Source organism: Betta splendens, chromosome 16, assembly GCF_900634795.4.
Source record: "Betta splendens chromosome 16, fBetSpl5.4, whole genome shotgun sequence".
Classification (NCBI taxonomy): domain Eukaryota; kingdom Metazoa; phylum Chordata; class Actinopteri; order Anabantiformes; family Osphronemidae; genus Betta; species Betta splendens.
The window spans coordinates 4,731,483-4,752,623 of record NC_040896.2 but is presented as its reverse complement, the minus strand read 5'-3'; the positions used below and the strand labels follow the sequence as shown (position 1 = coordinate 4,752,623).

Below are 21,141 nucleotides of genomic sequence, written 5' to 3'. Positions count from 1 at the left end.
ATGTATATTAGGCACAAAAGAACATACCAGTATGGTGGAGACAATCAGAGATCGATTGGATAACGAGTCAGACACATTGGTTGTCTTTCCCTTCTGGTTCTCCGTCATATTCAAGCCACTTGGAGGATCCCAAGTGCCAATCTGTAAAACAATATGCACTTTTATATCCTGGTATAGTAGGTAGAACAAAGAATATAGCACAGACGGGAACAGGCAAAACATTCAGTATATTACTTCTCTAATGAAGAACTAAATTTAAATGCTATAAATACTGGACTTGTAAAATTATTATGTGCATCATCACAAAAGAATAGATATTTAGAGCTAACACTATCAAGATGATATAGGATCTGTATTGGTCTTTGAGAATCTTTTTGGAGACAACACTGAGGAGGACTTAAAGGGGGAGAGGGGATGCTAGGGAAGCAAAAAGAAAGACTGGAGCAAATGGCTAAGTCTTGGTGCTATCTTGTCATTGAGCCCCCAACATCCCATTCAACACAACACTCACACAGCTACACACTTCTCAGGGCTCTACAAATGTCCCTGTGCAAGGGCCTGAGATAGGCTTTGTAATTGCAAATCAACTGTTTAATTCAGGCTTCATGAGGCTGGAGGGCTTCTGAAAGTTTTTTTTATTAATAGAGTTAATTATTAATAGAGGTGCAGGCGCACACAGACCAAAGTTCAGGGGTTGCTGAGAAGCAAGCATCAGTGAGGAGGAAATGTTTGTAGTTGCATGCGAGAATAATGTTTATTTCACCTGGTTTAGCAGGTTCTCTTCCAATTGACAAGTTATTTTAAATTGGGTGCAACACACTAGATGCCATTCCAGCAAAGGCAATATAGGGGCAATAGTTTTCTGGAACTGTTAAACAAATTGAATCAGAAAAATAACTACAGTAAACGTTTGTGTTACATTCTTATCGATACATATGACACAGTTTTAGGAGCCATGTGTTATTAATTAGCAGAATCTTTTTTCTATGGTCAAATGAGCTGTTGTTATATTTGCGGGGTGCGCGTTTCATGCGATATTTACGGTAACTGTGTTGCGATCACTGAGAAGAGCGGAAAGACCCACTCTAGTGAACAATCGAGATGATATAAGAGCTAACATCCAAATGAAACCAAACAGTAAATTTAAGGAATGATGACATTTACAGAGTATGTTTGAAAATATTCCCTGATGGATTGTATAAAGAGGCAATTGGCCTCTATTCTAAACATTCTAAACATTTGCTGGTGTAGTAGATTTGCTGGTGTAGTGAATGGTGATGTACTAATTCAAAAAGTAATTTTATTCAAAGCCAAGTTTTAGAAGAGAGGCCAATTGCCTCTTTATACATTCCATTGGTTAATACTTTTAAACATACTCTGTAAATTTCATCATACATATAAAAAATCCACACTAGGAAACTCCTGAGCCCATTTGACTGTTTGCATTAAAATTGTTATAACTTGGTACTGCTTCACTGTATTGAAACCAACTTTTTGCTGAGTTGATGTTCACCGATGCTATGATTTAATGGGAGTTAAAAGTTTCATTAGCCTCTACTTTACAGAGATATTCATCCTAAAAGTGTATTTCTCTTTAGATATAACTGAAACATTTTACTTTCTATTTTCTATTATTCATAAACATCGCATCAGTAACAGTAACACTAACACTAATTTTACACCTCATATCACATCTCACAAGTGTCCCATACATTATGACACTACTTGCAGTCAAATAGACCTTGTTGTTTCGGAGATAAATATATTTGAATGTAGCTATGCCATTTTTTTAGAAAACCCTCAGAAAACAACCTTGGGGCTGAAGAAAATATATTCCATAATATATATCCAAAATCTATTTGATTTAATGCATAGGGAAAGATGAGAAAAGCTCTGAATAAGCTAAGTGACAGCTGGTGCAGGTAGACATGCAAGTGCTGTAGACAGGCTCTGTCAAATATGTACAAAGTGTGTCTTAACTCCCTAGTTTGTGTAGTAGTAGTAGTTTAATTTAAATTGCATTTCTTCTCTAGTTTTTGATTCAGTATCATAATTTAAATTCAAAAATTTGAAATGTCAAAGCAACTCAGTGAATTACTGTATCAGTGAGTTGTGGACTGGTCAAAACCTTTTTGCTATCCCTGATCTAAACTTTGTAACAAAGCCTTGGAAGGAATAAAAAAAAACCTGAACATTCTTCTAAATTGATGGTAGACTTCAGGATCTCTCAGCCTGTTACTCTGAGCCATCAGATGGCAGTTTGATCCTTGTGTACTCCTTGGATGGATGGATCCAATTTATTTTCATTACAGTACAAAGCTCTTATCAAGGTTTTTTAGCTGCATCACAAATCTTTCTGGTCAGAGAGGTCCTGCCGAGGATTTGCTGAGCAGAAGCAATGGCTAACACATCTAAAAAAGATGGTCATGGTGTAGTGCATTCTAACACTGTAAACATTTTTTTTCTTACATCAACTCTGACCCATTGGCAGTGTGTACTTTAATTGTGAAATTGAAATTCTTAACATCTGTTTCCTGAACAAAACACTGTTTTAGACATCACTGGAAAGCATTACTCAATAAAATGTATTTTTGTAAACATAAGATGTGACAAAACACCTTTATAGAATATAGAAATACAAAAATAGGAATGCTAACACATCTAAACACACTCAACCCCAACTAGGAGTGGATGACGCTATTATACATCTGCTTCATGACTCCATAACATTTTTAAAGATGTCTCCCTGTAACAAAAACTTTTGTTCAGACTCAGGAAGCTCATACTGTAATTTGTCTACACTGAATTGATGGTGCCAACTGAATGCAAACTGGCGCGTTTTGGCTGCCGCTGCTCACTGGTATTTCAGAACAGTGTTGCCAATTAAAATATGTATCTGGATCTTCTTTGCTTGGATCTTGCTCAGCATCCTGGCTCGACCAATCTCGGGTCTGCTTCAGTACACTGTTGCTGAACTCCTTTGGATTCGTGACCAACTGCCTGTACTTCCAACGTCTCTATTCCTATTGCATCAGCTCAACGTATTTACTACGCCGCCAAAGTTATATCCATCACGGATCTTGCAGGAACTACTCCAGTTCATCGTCGGCAATAAAGTCCTTGTGGTCCACTACATGGCCGCGGTCGTTGGCAATGAAAGCACCCCTTCACCAATTTTAAGAATGAGGGGACACTCAGATTCCTCCATAACTTTTTATAATTAAAGTCGCCAGGGCAGTTGAAGAAGATGTAAAACATGTCATTCTCAACTGCCCTAGCAACTTTCCGTGGGTGTACAGACTACAACTAGTGCTTCCTGGTTTTCGCTGTACTTGCCCCAGCAATGGTCAGGCTGACAGGGGGCAGAGCCAGCCCCAACAGAGAGCCAGAACCTGGCGTCCAGCGGCCCACAGCTCGCAGCAGAGAGCTGGGACCCGACATCCAGCAGCAGAGAGCACCCGGCATCCTTGGGCCAAGTTTGAAAGCCTGCAGCAGAGAGCCAGCTGCAAGGTGTCTCTGCACTGCGTGCCGATAGAAACACAACTGAATATAACTCAGTGTTGTAATGAATCTACCACTGCCAGTTTCTTTTGGATGATGTTGCGGATTCTACTGCTGATGGGGGAATGTGTGTTACGATTCATGTAAACAAAGCAACAGTCGAAACTAGCTTCAGGATGCCAAGTACAAACCAGAAAAAAACAGCCGGGACAAAACAGCGGAATGAGCAAGTAATATATTCGAGCTTGCACTGTGAACTTTAAGTGATGTTAACAGCTCCTGCTTGTCATATTTTGGACTGTCGGAAGTAACGCTAGCTTTTGTTGCTAACGTTAGCGTGTGTATTAGCTCTGAGTGGCTGGCACCAACTAATTCAATAATACTACTTCATTTTGTAGAAAAATATCAGCTTCACCACTGTCGATTCCTCTTGTATTAAGTTGCGAATTCTATTGTACTTAGATACAGAATTGATTACAAAACTCTTTTGTTTACATTTAAGGCCATCCATGGACTTAGCCCTTTATAGCTGACAGATCTTCTGCATCACCCCGTCCTGTTTCCTTAGATCCTCTAAGGAAGAGAGCCTTCAGTTGCTCTGCTCCCAATCTCTGGAACGCCCTCCCACCATACAGTTGAAACATCGAATCTTTCTCTGTCTTTAAATCTAAAACTTACCTCTTTAAAATAGCATTTTTTTATGAATCACTGTGTTCTACCTTGTATTGTTTTTTTTCTTTTTTCCATTTGTTATTGTAATTGTTAGTTTTAAACTTTACAGTAACATTCTTCATTGACATGCCATGTTTACAATATTTCAATACATAATGCTGTAGATCATTAGTAAGAAGATCATTATATTGTCATACAATACACACACAGACACACATGCTAAAAACACAACCTTCTCAAGCCCCTCCTCCTTCAGACTGATGACGTCAAGGTCGAAGTCTGTCCTTAAGCCATTGGTCCGGTTGAAAGTGATTCTCCCGGTCAGACCATCCCAATGGGCCTGCGTATAGGGTGGCACAGAGAGACAGAATATCATAGACAACATTAAACGATTGGCATTCAGTCTACAACTGTGTCTTCAACTGTGTTTTTAATGTCAGATACAGTCAAATACAGTACACTCTATTCCTTCATCTTTCATATGCAGGTTTTGTGTGTACAGTCTTCTTTAGTATTAAGGTCACAATAAACACTATGGACCTGCATTTGTTACTGTGGGAATGCAATTACTTGATCTTTAAATATATTTATAGATGTGATCGAATAAAATATAGCATGAAAGTGGCTTGGAGCAGAAAAGGACATAGCAAATCATGACAGTGCTGCTTCAACTCAAAGTAAGAGACTTAAGGGGCTGCCTTGTGTGGGTAAGTGGGTGTTGCAATAACATATATTTTTATTGTTTATGATATCATGTGTTGGTGGAGTTGCACTGGATATTACTGGAAGTTGGATTTATTGTTTTGTCCCTTTTACTAAACATGCTAATGCTACTATTGCCTAATAATAATAATAATTATCAAAACATTAGAAATATAATGTAATGTTTGGTAATCAATTAATTTGTTGATTATTGTTTCGATTGATCGGATAAAAATAACAAAAAACATTATTTGATGTTTTGCTTATTAAAAATCCCTTATCAGGTTTTTTTTTATTTTGACTCTTCAAATCTCGAACAAAACACAAAATCCAGCGTTTGAATAATAAAACGTCTATATCCAAAATATAAATAAACAAAGCAAGCATAAAGTTTTGTCTGATCAGATCTGCAGCAGCTCTAGTCAATCTGACTGTGGGCGAAAAACTCACAAAGACACAGGAGAACATGTAAACACCACAAAGACTTCTGGGCTCCTTCTGGCTCAGAGGCAACATTGAAAACCACTAAAAACCATGTCTTCATATTTTAAACCTGCTGTTGCATTTAGTGTCTGCACTGTTTAAGTTGCGCTGTTCTGTGGTGGCGCCGGTCATCACTGTGTAGCGAATGAGATGATGCGCAGCCATCTGATGCTCGGGATAGAACAGATTAAGTAACAAAGTACAGTAACTTAGCAGTACACAACAGCACTTAATGAAGAGTCTTCATGTGATGGATAAACAGCGTTTGTTAACGCTGCTACATACAGGACACCAGTGTTTCATTCTTACATTTTCCTGTGTCTCTGTAGTATTTACAAACCACACGCTGAACTTTGTATGACTTGCAGGTTAACATTTTCTTACTTACTTTGCTGTCGCCTGCTCCGTAAAATGAGCAGCCCGACTGCTCCGATAATGGAAAATCATTATCGATGAATTTCCGTCATTGATTATTATTGATTCATCAATTTGTTGTTGCAAACCTAATTATTATTAAATAAAACGGCTGTACGAATCATGCATATGGTATGGACAGTGTCCCTGCAAGCAACAGCTGATTTCTGACCCCCCTGACCCCCCTGCTCCCCAACATTGACATAGTGAATGGAGACCATTATCACCTCTTGAGAAGCCTGTTGCATTGTAACAAGGTTACTGTATAATAACATGTAGCTATTTTCCTGTAATACATGCACAATATACAGTACAATAAAAATAAAACTTTAGGAAAAGCATTATTATTGGCAATGACAATATTGCCCTGTGACCAATGGCCTAAACAGTTTCACATGACATACACTGCCCAAAAGCAACCATAACGCAGTAAATTGAGCAGAGACAAAAAGAGAAGACAGAATGAATTAAGAGTCAAGGAACAAAAGATGAGACATCGATAGATTCTTAATTTGGTAAAAAAATGTCTCAGTGTAAATATTCCACAATCTGTACAGATTTTCTGTGCCCCATTTATTTTTGTGATCTCTTCAAGCAAAAGGGGAACAGTGGGTAAGGGACATATAAACATAGGTAGCTTTATTCTCAGTCCGGGAATTTGGCTTTAGTTTGACCATCCTAGATTGGCAAATGCCACAAACTGTGGGGCAATTATAAAATTATGTGTTTTTGTTTTTGTTTCTTCATTGGTAATAAATGTGGACATTTAGGGAGCAGGCTCAAGATGGCAATGGTCCTTTGGGGAGTATATGTGCAACCGAACAGAAAAAATGAATCCCATATAAATAGGTACATAGATAAATAATTTCTATTTATTCATTTCTCCCTTCTTGACTTCCTCGTCCTTATTTAGATTTGGTCTTGGCTGCTTGCCTATGAACATGTATTTTCTGTGTGAAGGTGCTGCATATGTTAAGGAGAGGTAAAGAAGCATCTACTTCTTTGATGAGGGCCATGAAGCGGTTCCCGAAGCGCCAGGGCTTGTGTCGGTTGCACTGTAATGAGCTGACAGTGATCTGCTGAGATTGCTGCACAGCCACGGCTACCACGTGCACGGCATCATACATCAGTGCGGCATCCGTCTGCAAGGTGAGACAAAGAGAGTGTGGGGACAAACTAGAATTAACATGGAATACAGCACTCAACGCATCTTAGTGGACTGGCGGGGTTGGTCTGTTCAGAATCAAATATATCAATAGCCTCACTTCTGATATGAATGATTTAATGACGTGTGGATCTGCAGTATTTTATGCAGTGGATACAATGGCTATAAATATTTGATGATTTCATTGTTGACATTATTAATTGATAAGAGACTGCTGTAAATAGCTGGCAGAAGGAACAGTAATCATATTCTGCAAGAGACAAATGGAGAATAATGCTGTAGGAAAAACAACAAACAACATGTAACTTATAACAACAGTAATGTTTGATGTGCACATGGCACAACTGTTTCCACATAGAATTCAGAACTCTGAATTGTTTTTGCTCAACGTCAATTAAAACACTGACAGTAAAGATGTTATTTAATCAACAAAAATTAATTCATGCTAATTAAATGCACATCAAGCAAATGTCATTCAAGACTCAGATACACAGACTTTCCATACAGTATAATATATTTATAAAATAAAGTCTTGAGTCTAGGCCCATTAGAGGAATGGCGACGAGATTCAGAAAAGTGCCAGTCATCTATGCTTCATGACCGAACCCTATAATTCTGCAGCTTCTCAAAAAAGAAAAAAAATCTAATTAGTCTTTGTCTTGCTTGACTGAAAGCAATCAAAACAGCCCTCCACAGTTGTTGCATGAAAATCATGCCATAGGGGGCTTGGGAAAGCATTGTCCTGCAAAGAAAAATCACTCCCCTTTTAACCATATTTACTCTGATTAAGCATTGGCAGTTTGCTTAATCATCTATCTGAGCTATCTGAACTGCTTTTGTGTGTTTTGTCACGTGTTTCAGTCCATGTCCAGATGCATGGACATCTAGAGATGTCGAAATAAATTTAGACAGGCTTTAGCGTGTGCCCAGAGGAATAGGAGGAACTAATAATCTGTGCAAGAAGAAGGTGTTAAAGCAAAGAGAGTGTGAATTTATTGTAGTATGGGTGTCACCTGGAGGCAGCAAAGTGTCCACACTGAGGGTCACACCAACTGTTTTGCAGAGACGAATGCCAGCGAGTGATGAGCATGAAAATAAGCTACTTTACTATTAGTTAATCTAGAATAAAACAATGCCGCACCTGTTGAAAAATTGATTATGTCACATGTTAGATTGCATTTTGTGTACAAATGAAAATGCCTATATAGAGAATTCATTGAAGAACCAGGAAGATCCATCAACATCTTCAACGTGAATTGTGCAGAGTCTGGTTCTATTAAGATGTGTCAAGTTCCTGTAATAAAACCTATAAGGGGTTCTGGAAAGGAAGAATGTACCTAGTAAACATCATAAAATCATGGTTCCTATGTTTTGTAGGTGAAAAAGAAGGTTTTAGCTTTAGATGGGTTGTCAGAACACCCTTTAAATGTAATATTTAGTTTTCAAATCACTTCAAGAACTAACCAGACCAACAACTCATCAGAAACTATTATCTTGGCATATGTGAACTAATTAAATTTTAACCAATGCTTATGAATATGAAATATGTGATTATCGTTTGATGGTAGTAGAAATCTTCAAACAGCCCCTTCACTAACACCACTGTCAGCATAACCTAAAACCATAAAAAGCATCCATAAAACATCCAGTACTTGTGTGATTGGGTTTGGGTTAAGTAAAATTTGTTTAGTTCAAGAAAAAACTAGTCATGTTTAGGAGAAACAGTTCCATGCCCAATGACTCAGTTTCCTAAATACAGAGTGAGAAGTGGTCCTAGAAAATATTCAGTAAATGAAAGTCAGTTTTCAGTTTTTCTAATCCTGACCCATGTTTTTAATTCAGAGAGAATAGTCTTTGACATCTGCATTTACAAACTGAGTTTAGGCTAACCTTGTGGTTGTGTTTGAGTATGAAAGTTTAGTTTGACTGTCAGCTTAATGGCAGCCAGTCTTTCCCCTCAGTGCTGAGGGTAGGAGCGGCAGCTTTGTGGTGTTTACAGTAACATCCATTCTCTCCTCTATAAACCCCACAGGCCTGCTGGGACCTCATAATAGCAATGTGACACCCTGTCAGTCAATCACAGCATTGATATTGCAAACAGGAATAGTCAACTGGATTTGGCTGGTAGCAGTTAACTTGTATACTGACACATGCAGCTGGAACTTGGCTGACATGGCCTCAGTTCATGATGATATACTTGTTAGGGGATTTATTAAAAGGCCAAATCAATATAATGGCATTCTATTAGAGTTTTCTAGTCAATATGTTGTCAATGTTAAGAAAGTAATACATGAAGTAAACGCATCCTTAATTAAAATATGCATCTAAATGTATTCAGCAGTGTGCAGGAGTGAGTAAAGGTGAGACTTGCTGGAGGAGGTCTTTTTTTCTTTTTCCCAAATATGTGTGATGTTCCTTTGTTGGTGGACAGGTTAAGTTTTTGCTTTAGGGTGTGGGTGGGGGGGGTGCAACCAGCTGGTGAAACCAAGCAAATCTGTTAAGTAAACAATCGGTGCAAAATAAATAAGCAGGGATGTACCTTAGGCTAACACATTCATAACTAAACAACTGTTGTACTGTGGTTTACCTTGGAGATTAATACTAATACCAATAATAGCGTTAAGGTATGTGCACATACTCATACAAACATATACATATCATATACATACACATATGCATTGTTATACATATCCCATACTACATAATAAAAGTCATGACATACAACACCACAATTTCCATATTCATACATTATTGATATTGGTAGTGATAAGTATCAGTAATACTTACAGTTGGATTTGGAAAGCCTGTTCAGGTTTTGAGTGTCCCACTACAAGGTTAGTAAGGCTGTAGCTTAACATTATTTACCTAAAGGGTGAGGCAGACTTTGGTGCATGAACAATGCCACTTGTTGAAGCCAGGGTGATGTGAGGAGCTCGGCCACTATGCCCATCCAACAAGCAGAGGGAAGAATCCTAGCAGCCAGGGAGCCCACACACCTTCAGTTCTAGGAGGGCAGGTGTTGCGACCCATGCCGCCCACACAGAGCCCCCCAGGCAGAGTTGCAGCAGCCACAGAGACAGCACCCGAGGTCAGAGTGGGCCACCATGGGTCAACGCTGTCCGCCCCATGAGAACCAGGGGCAAACACTCCCCCCGGCGGGAGGGTCATCCTGAAAGAGTGGAGCCCGAGGACACACGGTCCGTAGGGAGCCCGCCAGGAGATGCCCTCGTGCCCAGAGTGGGGCCCACCCCCAGTCCACCACCCCTACACGAGCGGAGCGGGGCCTATCCCATCGGCCCAACCTCATCCCCTGGCACCACACCGGGCCTGCAGCACAAGGCCAGCAATTGGTGGGGGTCAGCAGAAAAGAGACTACCCAGGCAGACGATCAACGTACCCCGGGCGGAAAACCGGACCCCCCACACTCCAACCACACCACACGCATACAAACTCACACAAACACAGACGCATACACCCACCCACACGTACAACACACATTATCACATCAACACACATACACCATGCTGGAGGAGGTCTGGCAGGCGAGATTTGTGTGCCGCTCTGTGTCTCCCCTGTGTGAACCTCACAAGTACCCGTCAGGCAGTCTTGCAAATGATTTGCAACACCGGCACTTCACTCTATAAACATCTCATTAAAATCAATTATGTCACCCCTGAATGGAACTAAAGCTAAATGCTTTAAAAGCTGCTTTTCCCTTGTGTGAGCCAATATGAGCATTACACCTGATGCTGTCTATTTTCACTTTTTTTTTGCCTTTCCTTTCTTTCTTTTTCTTTTGTTGTTCAACTGAGAGAGACAAATGCATTAAATTGTCTGAGCTTAAAGTGATCTCAACAGTTACATGAAATGTATAAAAGCTCGGGTGTGGTCTGATTTCTGTAAAGTTTCACCCCCTTCCATTTAGATATGTTCTCAACATTGCCGGGGAAACAAAGTGGCAAAAATTGCTTTTCATTACACTGAGGCTGGGGTTATCATTCCTGATGATGGTTTGAAGCATGCTCATAAATGTGCTCTGCAGACAGCAGAGCATGAAAAAAAGGAACTTAAATTAAGATTCACAAGAAAGTCCTGAAGACTAACATACCATAATTTGAGTGAATTTAAACTAGCCTCAGGTCCCCCCAAGTTGTTATTTCAGTCTTCTCTACACTTTAGTAACTATAGCACTAACCATGTAATTTAGCATAGCAAAACGATAGCCAATAACATTATGTATGATCTAATCTATTCTGACTTAATCTAACTACTTGTCTGTGTTAATACCTTTGTGCATTAGCAAAACTAACTATTAGGATGTATGATGAGATTTCTGTTATAGGGCTAGTATTTTACTATGTGGACCTAGAGGTTGTAGAAATAACTGATGATACAGAAATTACTCTGTGTTTACATTTCTGTATTGTTTACTGCACTTCAATAATATATTATAAAGAGATGTTGGATTTTGGAATACTGGACTTGTTACTTTAACTAAATATATGTAGTTATGTTGCTACAATGTGTTTTACATGTCCTGTCAATATACTGTTAACCGCTACTAAAGCAGTTACCATGTTTAATCTGCTTATTTATTTTGTCTTTTTAACCTCCCTTTGCCTTCAGCAACATAGTGTCCTAAAATGATTTATAAATATAAATATATACATCTGCTTAGAATTATTTATATAAATATAAATAATTCTAAGCAGATGTGATTTGTACAAGCATAATGCATAATAATATCTACAGTATAGTTATGTTTTATCTAAACAGGACTGGATAACCTGCAGAAAAGTGTAGTAGAGGAACATTCTTTAATTCTTTAACTTTTAGGAGACCGGGAGCCTATACAGAGTTTTGTAACTAAATAATTTTCACCACAGCTCCCTATGATATTGCCACTGGAGATAAAGCATACAGTAGAGCTGTGTTACAATATTTGACACTCGACAGAAACAGTCATGTACATGGATTAGGTTTTTAAAATTGTATTAGTTTTAAAATACTGTAATCCATCATCACCAACTAAAAACAATAAAAACCCTCTTGTTCCATTTACTGCATTAGTTTCCCACACACAATGACTTTGATGTCCTTGCTTTGTTTTTAAAATATATGTTGTGAGTCTCCTCCGCACCTCAGAGGGTGGCACTGAGCAGCTGTTTCCTTCCGGGAACATCATTAACTGGGGGACTATTTAAGTGGAGGATGGCGACTCCTCCAGTTGTCAGTGTGTCATGGTGGACTCTCTGTTAGCATCTGGCTTCCTGTATGACGGTTGGTTTTGTTTAGTTTGGATTGTGAACAGCCCTGCTACTCCTAATTCGGTTACGTTAGTAGAGCGGTGTAGAGCCTGACTCTGTACTGTAGTTTGCGAAAGCCTTGTTACTCTTAGTTATATTTTTGCCTACTCAGTGCAGCGACCTATTGTGTCCTGATTTTGTTTTGTCGTTACTTCTGTTTAGTGTTATTCCTCTGTTTAGTTTGTTTGGTCCTGCTTCGCAGTGCTCCTCAGTTTAGTTGGTGAACCTTTTTCCTACGCTGTAGTGACCTTCAGTTTTGTGTAGTAATAATAAATATCGTTTTCTATTCTGCCATCCTCGCCTGTGACTGATTGTGGGTTCCGTCCTGTCTGGTCTTGGGGGTGTTTGTAACAATTGGACATTTAATAGTTTGGCACTACAAATGCACAAAAGTTGGTTTCCTGTAGTTAGAGGAGATCTTTCATTATATTGAATAAAATCATTACCAGCCCAATGCAGAACACAGTGAGGAAATTTATTACTGCCACTAATAACTCTTTTCAGTAAAATGTCATGTGACAGATGTTCGAGAATACGGAAAAAATTCAACCACGTGGGACAGTGATGAATTTATTTTGAAATTAAGTTTGTTTCAAAAAGCAGGACACGGTTCTATAAGCTGGCTTTCAAAGTCTTGGTTGGTAATAGCAGAAAAAAAAACGGGGACAAACAGGATTGGTGAGATGGAGTTTTTATGGCTGATTCCTAAAGGGTGGAAGCTGCAGACGTAGATCTGCAGCTTACGCAGACAGCTGTGGTCACACTGCTGTGGCTCTTTTAAATGAAACATAAACACCTTGAGAGTTGAGTGCACACTTGGGAACAAGTAAATGTGTGTAAATGTGTGTGTTTGTGTGAGGGACATGTATGTTGACAACTAAACGAACGAAGTGCTTCATGGCTACTTTTCCCCCATCTCCCAGCAATTTGAAGGGATTAAAGATTTAGCGTGTTTTGTACTCTTTTGGAATTCATCAGAAGCCTTAGTCATGACTAGGTCACTTACTGCCATTAGCCATTCTTGCTACTCTAAGCACTGCATACAGTAAACATGCTATTTAGTTTGGAACGCACAACATTTTTTGGTGATAGGAGGGACAAAAATGCTGAAAAAGGACTTGCTTTGCTGTTTATGCCTTTGTTCACATCTTGATTTAATGGCTTAAACTGAGTGAGGGGGTTGGGGTTAGAACGATTCTAAGGGCCTACGAGCTTTGACGGGCCCACAGAGACCAGCTTGTTATTGGTAACATTATTTGCAATAATATATTAGATATCACAAATTTATCTATGAAATAGTTACAAATAAGACTAAATTACAGCTTATTTCTGCCTCACCAGTTGAATTAACCCTGTCTCCCATTTACTGCATGCTTCTGTCCATCTGGATCATACAGACGCACTACTGAGTCAGATAATCAGATTTTTAATGGCTAAAGCAGCAACGTTCTTAAGGTCAATGAAGCATAAATGCAGCCATTAGAAATGAAAAGAAAGGCAAAGCAGGCAACGCAATGGCCAACAATAACTTCTGAAATTTCTTAAAAGAAAGGTTTGTTTATTCACAGGGCTTCTATCACTCAAGCTGGAGCTTGAGCTTGCCATGGCCAACCTGGACCTGGAGCTTGAGCGGAGCGAAAGAACTGGACTAGAAAAATGTACAGTAGCATGAGCAGGTCTTGACTGCTTAGCAGGGCTCAGCCTGGTCTAGGATGCTGAACTGGAACCAGAGCTTGAGCTGGTACCCTAGGCGAGATCATGATTTTGCGCCCTCTATTATCTGCCCCCCCCTTCCCGGCTCACAATTGCGACTATGTGTGGGAGGTTGGGGGGGGGTGCGGGTGCAGTTGTTTCGGTGCTCTAGGTGAGATCCTGACAAGTAGGTGCACTACTCAATCATACACTAACTATAAATTGTGTAACAATAGATACACACAGTCATCTACAACGATGATGTTATTTACCACCACAGTGGTAGATGCCACAGCTCTAGGTTTGACGATACTGCTAGAAAGTAAACAGTGGTAATGTCACGGATTGACGGAAACGTGATCATGACGCAGGACCCAAATGCACGGCAGGAGAACCAACTCAGTTTGGTGACTTATTTAATGGTGGCTCAGTAAATGCCCAAACAAAAACAAGAATGATCAAACAACAGCTCTGATAGCGGCTAACAAAAACAAGACCCAAAACAAAAGAGAAACTTACTATCCGGGTGATGGCGCGTGGCACGACTGTATTCTCCAGAATACCAGAAAAAAGAAATAAAACGAGAAACAAAGACCCAGGTCGTGACAGTACCCCTCCCCCTAGGGCGTCTACCACGGCGCCCACGGAGCCCCCCCCCCTCCCAGGGCGGGCGGAGGGAAGTCCCAGGAGGAGGGACCGAATCCCTCCCCGGCAAGGCACACAAGCAAGGCGGGCGGAGGGAGGACCGGAGGAGGGTCAAGACAAGGGTCCATCATGAGTCCACACATACATGTCCAGGAACCCCACCAGACACAGAAACCCCCTCCCGTGGAGGGCGGTAGCAGGGGATCTTCCCAACCCAGCAGCCGCTGGGCTGGAACGGTAGGCGGGTCGTCCATGACGGACGCAGAGTCAGGGCGCGCAGCTCCAAGCCCAACCTCCTCCCAACGATGGTGCTCCAAGGATCGAGGTGGATGATGATGGTAGAGGCCATGCCATCGCCGCGGCTGGAGAGGGCTTCCCTCAGGCGAGCGGCCATGACCATCCTGGACCCGAGGCGGGTGGCGCCGAAGGAGGCAGCGCCACCCAGGTGGCAGGAATGGCCGAGGGCGAGGCCACCAGACCGGAAGAAGAGGACGGGACAGACGTGGAGCCAGAGACGGAGAACGGCGTGGAGCCAGAACCAGACGAAGGGCCAGGATGAACGTGGTCTGGAACAGACCACCAGGAACTGATGCAGGTGTGGCCGGAGCTGAGCCACCAGGAACCGATGCAGGCGTGGCCGGAGCTGAGCCACCAGGAACCGATGCAGGCGTGACCGGGTTAGAAGCTGGAACTGCTACAGGCGCGACCCCCTCCTGGATGTCGTCGGGAAGCCGCAGCAGGAACTGCGGCAGGCGCGACCTCCTCCTGGAGGTCGTGGGGAACCGCGGCGGGGACAGCGGCAGGAACCGCAGCCGGCGCGACCTCCTCCTGGAGGTTGGCGGGGACCGCGGCAGGAACCACAGCCGGCGTGACCTCCTCCTGGAGGTCGTGGGGAACCACGGCGGGGACAGCGGCAGGAACCGCAGCCGGCTTGACCTCCTCCTGGAGGTCGGCGGGGACCGCGGCAGGAACTGCAGCCGGCACGACCTCCTCCTGGAGGTCGGCGGGGACCGAGGCAGGAACTGCAGCAGGCGCGACCTGCTCCTGGAGGTCGGCGGGACTCGCGGCAGGGCCCGCATGGGGGGACGGCCCCTCCGAGGCCGACAGGAACCCGAACGACCCCCCCAGGACCGACAGGAACACGAACTAGAACGGCATCCTCACAGGGGCTGACAGGAACTAGAATGGCGTCCCCACAGGGGCCGACAGGAACAGGGACTAGAACGGCAATCCCGCAGGAGCCGACGGGAACAGGAACTAGAATGGCGTCCTCGCAGGAGCCGACGGGAACAGGAACTAGAACGTCCTCGCAGGAGCCGACGGGAACAGGAACTAGAACGGCCTCTACCGGGCCGACGGGAACAGGAACTAGAACGCCCTCACTGGAGCCGGCAGTGCTGCTCGCCGACCCTTCACTGGAGCCAGCAGTGCTGCTCGCAGACCCCTTACTGGAGCCGGCAGTGCTGCTCGCTGCCTCCTCACTGGGGCCGGCAGTGCTGCTCGCCGTCGAGCTCGGCTGGGAGGCTGGGTCTGACCGGGCAAGAACTGGACTTGACCGACACATTATGCCACCTGGCTGGGACAAGGCTGGGACTTGAGCGCGACGTGACTGGACTAAAACCTGAACGCGAAAGGACTGATCTGGAGCCTGAACGGAGTGCGGCTGAACTGGAGCCTGAGCGGATGAACTGGGGCTGGAGCCAGAGCGGAGCACGGCTGGGCTGGAAACTGAGCGGAGCACGGCTGGGCTGGAAACTGAGCGGAGCACGGCTGGGCTGGAAACTGAGCGGAGCACGACTGGGCTGGAAACTGAGCGGACCACGGCTGGGCTGGAAACTGAGCGGAGCACGGCTGGGCTGACTGAGACGCGGGGACTGATGTGGTTGCTGGTTGCAGTTCTGTGGCTAGAACGTGGGCATGAGGCGTGAGGAACTGAATTCCTCCCAGTGGTTTAGGGTTTGATCTGGGCAGGCTGGTGCAGCAGCAACGGTCAGACGAGGCTGGGAAAAGGAAACAGAAACTGGAACCACGGGCTGATCTGGTGGAGGAGGGGGAGCAGATGCACCCGGTGACAACTGTGGTCCTGACATGATCCGGAAGGACGGCGTGGAAGCCGGTGAACATCCGCTCATAGAGGCGGCGATCGTCGGGGCATTCTAGCAGGCTGTCCTCATCCTCTATCGTGTACACCGCCACTTCTACAGCGCGTCGCTGGGCTTCCGGGTTCCGGGCCCTTCGGTAATCCTCCGCGAGGAGCTTAAAATAATAGCGGAGGTCGCTGGGTAGTTCGGCGCATGTAAACTCCATGGCCTACAACAGAACTTCACCTCCAAAACAAAAATGACACCGAACGAAACTGCACCTGGGATGTGTCAGGAAGCCGGCTGGGTCCAAGTCTGGTCAGAGCTGTCTTTACCTTAAATTCAACCATTTTTGTTTCCTTGGTGCACATACAGCTCTTCTTGAAAATCTAATCTTTAGATATATTTATCTATGCATTGAACTTTTCAGCTATTTCAAACTATGTTTTCAATGTTTCAGACATGTATTGTCAGCAGCTACTGTGGCTCAGTGGTTAAGTGTTTGACACACTGTTTTACTGGTTCAAATCCTGACTAAGGCATCAGTGAAATCATATGTTTTGCATGAAATTATTATTGTTATTAAATGTAATGTAGCCATGTACGCCATTCGCAGTAGCTCCTTTGGCTCAGTGGATAAGGTGCTTGACTCTGAAGCCTACAGTCCCATGTTCAAGTCCCAGTTAGGGCAACATCGAGATGTAAAACTTAGATGTTTACTGAAACACACACCTCTAATGTAATGGTTGTAAAGTAGTATATAGTAATTGCTTAAATTAAATTTATGTTTTTTTGTGCACAAACAGCTCTTCTCAAAAAACTAATCATTAGATATATTTATCTATGCATTCAAGTTTTCTGCTGTTTTTAATGTTTCAGCTACTTTCAGCAATCCTTCAGCAAAACATTCAGTTTAGTAGTTTTTCAAATACTATATATAGAACTGCTTAGTTGTACTGTCAGCAGTTACTGTGGCATTGAATCTGACTTTGAAGACTCTGGTTCAAGTTCTGACTAAGGCAGCAGAGAAATCATACGTATTACATGAAATTATTAAGAATATATGCAAACAGTTTTTTTAGATATATGCAGCTATGCATTCAATTCCTCAGCCGCTTCCAGCTGTTTTAAGTGCTTAAGCTACTTTCAGCAATTCTTCAGGAATACATTCAGCTTGGAAGCATTCACTGTGCATTTTCTTATGGAAATGCTTTATCTAGTGTTAGCATTGATATCTAATTTTTACGTCCTTTCTACAATCGTCGGCACCTAACTCCTCCTACATGCTTTGAACTACAGAAACCGTTTAAATATCAAAATGTCCAGCTTTTCAAGGAGAAGTGTGCTATTAGTTTTCTTAGTCATATGTTTTATACTTTTGGAAATATGAAGCTTTCTCTTTTCCCAATAAAACAAACTAGATTTTTACCATTGACACTAGGATGTGTAATGTAGCCATGTAAGATGATCGCAGTAGCTCCTTTGGCTCAGTGGATAAGAGCCTTCACTCTAAAGCCTACCGTCTCAGGTTCAAATCCCATGTAGGTGAAGTTATTTACAGGAACATAGACCTCGAATGTAAAGCATTAGAAGGAAATAATAATGGCTTGAATTCAAGCATTTTTGTTTCCTTTGTGCACATACAGCTCTTTAAAAAAACAAAAAAAAAACGTTATATTTATTTTTGCATTCAACTTTTCAGCTATTTCAAACTATGTGTTGTGCTATTAGTTTTCTTAGTCATATCTTTTATACTTTTGGAAAAATGAAGCTTTTTCTTCTCTCTAATAAAACAAGTGGATTTTTACCATTGACACTAGGATGTGTAATACCGCCATGTGAAATAAAGGAAGTAGCTCCTTTAGCTCAATGGATAAGGTCCTTGACTCTGAAGCCTGCATGGTACAGGTTCAATTCTGATTTGAGGCAATATCAAGATGTGAAATAAAGTTGTTCACAGCGACATAAACCTCAAATGAAATTGTTCTGTAGTAATAAAGAGTAGTTCTTTACCTTAAATCCAACCATTTTTGTTTCCTTTGTGCACATACAGCTCCTCTTGAAAAACTAATTGTTAGATATATTTATCTATGCATTGAACTTTTCAGCTATTTCAAACACTGTTTTTAATGTTTCAGATACTTTCAACAATCCTTCAGCAAACATTCAGTTTAGTAGTTTTTTAAATAGTATGTATAGTGATGCTTAGAGTTTTACTCTCAGCAGATACTGTGGCTCAGTGGTTAATCGTTTGACTCTGACCTTGAAAACTCTGATTCAAGTCCTGCTTAAGGCAGCAGTAAAATCACTAAATCATATAAATTGCATGAAAGTATTAAGGATATATGCAAAACACATGTTTAGATATATGCAGGTGTGGATTAAATTCCTCAGGGGCTTCCAGCTGTTTCAGTGCTTCTGGGAAATCACAAGGTGTGAAACTAAGTTGTTGCATCATAAACCATTAATTTAATAGTTTTAAAGCGGTAGAAGTAATTAGTATTTCTATTACTTTAAGTTCAACCATTTTTGTTTCCTTTGTGCACATACAGCTCTTTTTAAAAAACTAATCGTTGGATATATTTATTTATGCTTTCAAATTTTAAGTAATTTAAAACTATGTTTTCAATGTTTGAACTAATTTCAGCAATCCTCCAGCAAAACACTCAGTTTAGTAGTTTTTCAAATAGTATGTATAGTGCTGCTTAGACTTGCATTGTCAGCAGCTACTGTGGCTCAGTGGTTAAGTGTTTGACTCTGCTGTTGAAGTCTCTGGTTCAAGTTCTAACTAGGGCAGCAGTGAAATCGTGGGATTTGCTTGAAAACATTAAGAATATATGCGAAACAGATTTTTAGATACATGCAGCTATGAATTAAAATCCTTAGCCGCTTCCAGCTGTTTTCAGTGCTTCAGCTACTTTCAGCAATTCTTCAGAAATACATTCAGCTTGGAAGCATTCACTGTGCATTTTCACATGGAAATGCTTTATCTATTTATTATTATTATTTTCTTTAATTCTTCCGTACTTTTTTCCACATCAAACTCCGCCCGCATCGTTTGAGCTACAGAAACCATTCCAATATCAAAATGTTCAGCTTTTTAAAGGAGAAGTGTGCTATTATTTTTCTTATTCATATGTTTCATATTTTTTAAGTTATTAAGCTTTTTTCAACTTTTTTTGTCCCATTGAAATGAATGGTAAAAGTGTTATGCATTGTGGGTAATGCACAATAACAGACTGCAACTCTCAAGTCGTTGTTTGAGCCAATAAATATGTTATATTCCCACACACACACACACATCTTTCTCCATGTGGAGACAGCTCTTCAACTACAGTGAGTCCTCTTTCAACTACAGTATATACTGTGATTCAATGGCTTCAGTCCTTGGCTTGCACCTTTTGTTTTGCAGATCCAATCAGCTATACATTTAACTCATTAGCTAGTTTCAACTGAATAATTACAAATAGTTAATTAGATATAATATAGCAATATTTCTGCTTACAACTGGTTTGTTTATCAGCTTTTACATTAGTGTGAATTACTTGAGATAGTGTGTTATGACGCAGCTAGAGTGCGAGGGCACGCTTTTTAAAGATAGAACTTCTGTCTTTAACTTGTCACTACAGACACAGTTTTTACTCAGCTCTATGCATATTATTAATTACTTCATTACACTGTTTGATTGTTTAGTAATTAATCAGACACTTCCTCTGAATCTTTCAAAATAAAAGCACCAATCCAACTTTTAGCTTTAATAGGACTATTTATGCTTCTGAATGGATAATTGTGACTAGTTAATGAGAGTATTTTATATTTCAGCTATTAAGCAGACACAGCTTCTCCACATCCTTTCAAAATAAAAGCCCCAATCCTGATCTTTCGCTAAAGATAGCAATAGTTCTGTTTAACAGGTATATTATGACTAGTTATTTAGACTAATATACTATTTAGCAAATACCTGCACAGGCCTTTTCCATATTCTTTCGAAATAAAAGCACCAATCCAAATCTTTACCTTTAACAGGACTATTTTTGCTTTTGAATGGGTAATCGTGACTGGTTAATGTGACTGTTTTCCAGTTAAGCTATTAAGCACACACAGCTTCTTCACATCCTTTCAAAATAAAAGCCCCAATCCTGATTTTTTTTTAGCTAAAGATAGCAATATTTCTGCTTTCAACAGGTTTATTATGACTAGTTATTTAGACTAATATACTGCACACACAGCTTCTCCAAATCCTTTCAAAATAAAAGCCCCAGAGCTCCAGATCTTTAATTAAAAATGGCAATATTTCTGCGTTCAGCTGGTGTATTGTGACTAGATGATAAGACAATCTTAATGTTTAGAAATTACCTGCACAGGTGTCCTCAATATCCTTTCAAAATAAAAGTACCAAACCAAATTTTTAGCTTTAATAGCATAAATTCTGTTTTTGAATGAGTAATTGTAACAAGTAATGAGACTATTTTAAAATTTA

General features: G+C 41.2%; 1 protein-coding gene across 12 annotated transcripts in view; it reads right to left on the bottom strand.

The window, feature by feature from the left end:
• The window catches only part of grik2 (glutamate receptor, ionotropic, kainate 2), a 291,491-nt gene that overhangs the window by 77,101 nt on the left and 193,249 nt on the right, over positions 1–21,141 (bottom strand). For all 12 annotated transcript variants that reach the window (XM_055503079.1, XM_055503080.1, XM_041067656.2 and 9 more), the window contains 3 exons: positions 6,771–6,914; positions 4,406–4,513; positions 28–141 (listed from right to left, as the gene is read on the bottom strand). In XM_055503079.1, coding sequence (XP_055359054.1) covers positions 28–141; positions 4,406–4,513; positions 6,771–6,914 — 366 coding nt within the window. The remainder of the gene's footprint in view (positions 1–27; positions 142–4,405; positions 4,514–6,770; positions 6,915–21,141) is intronic.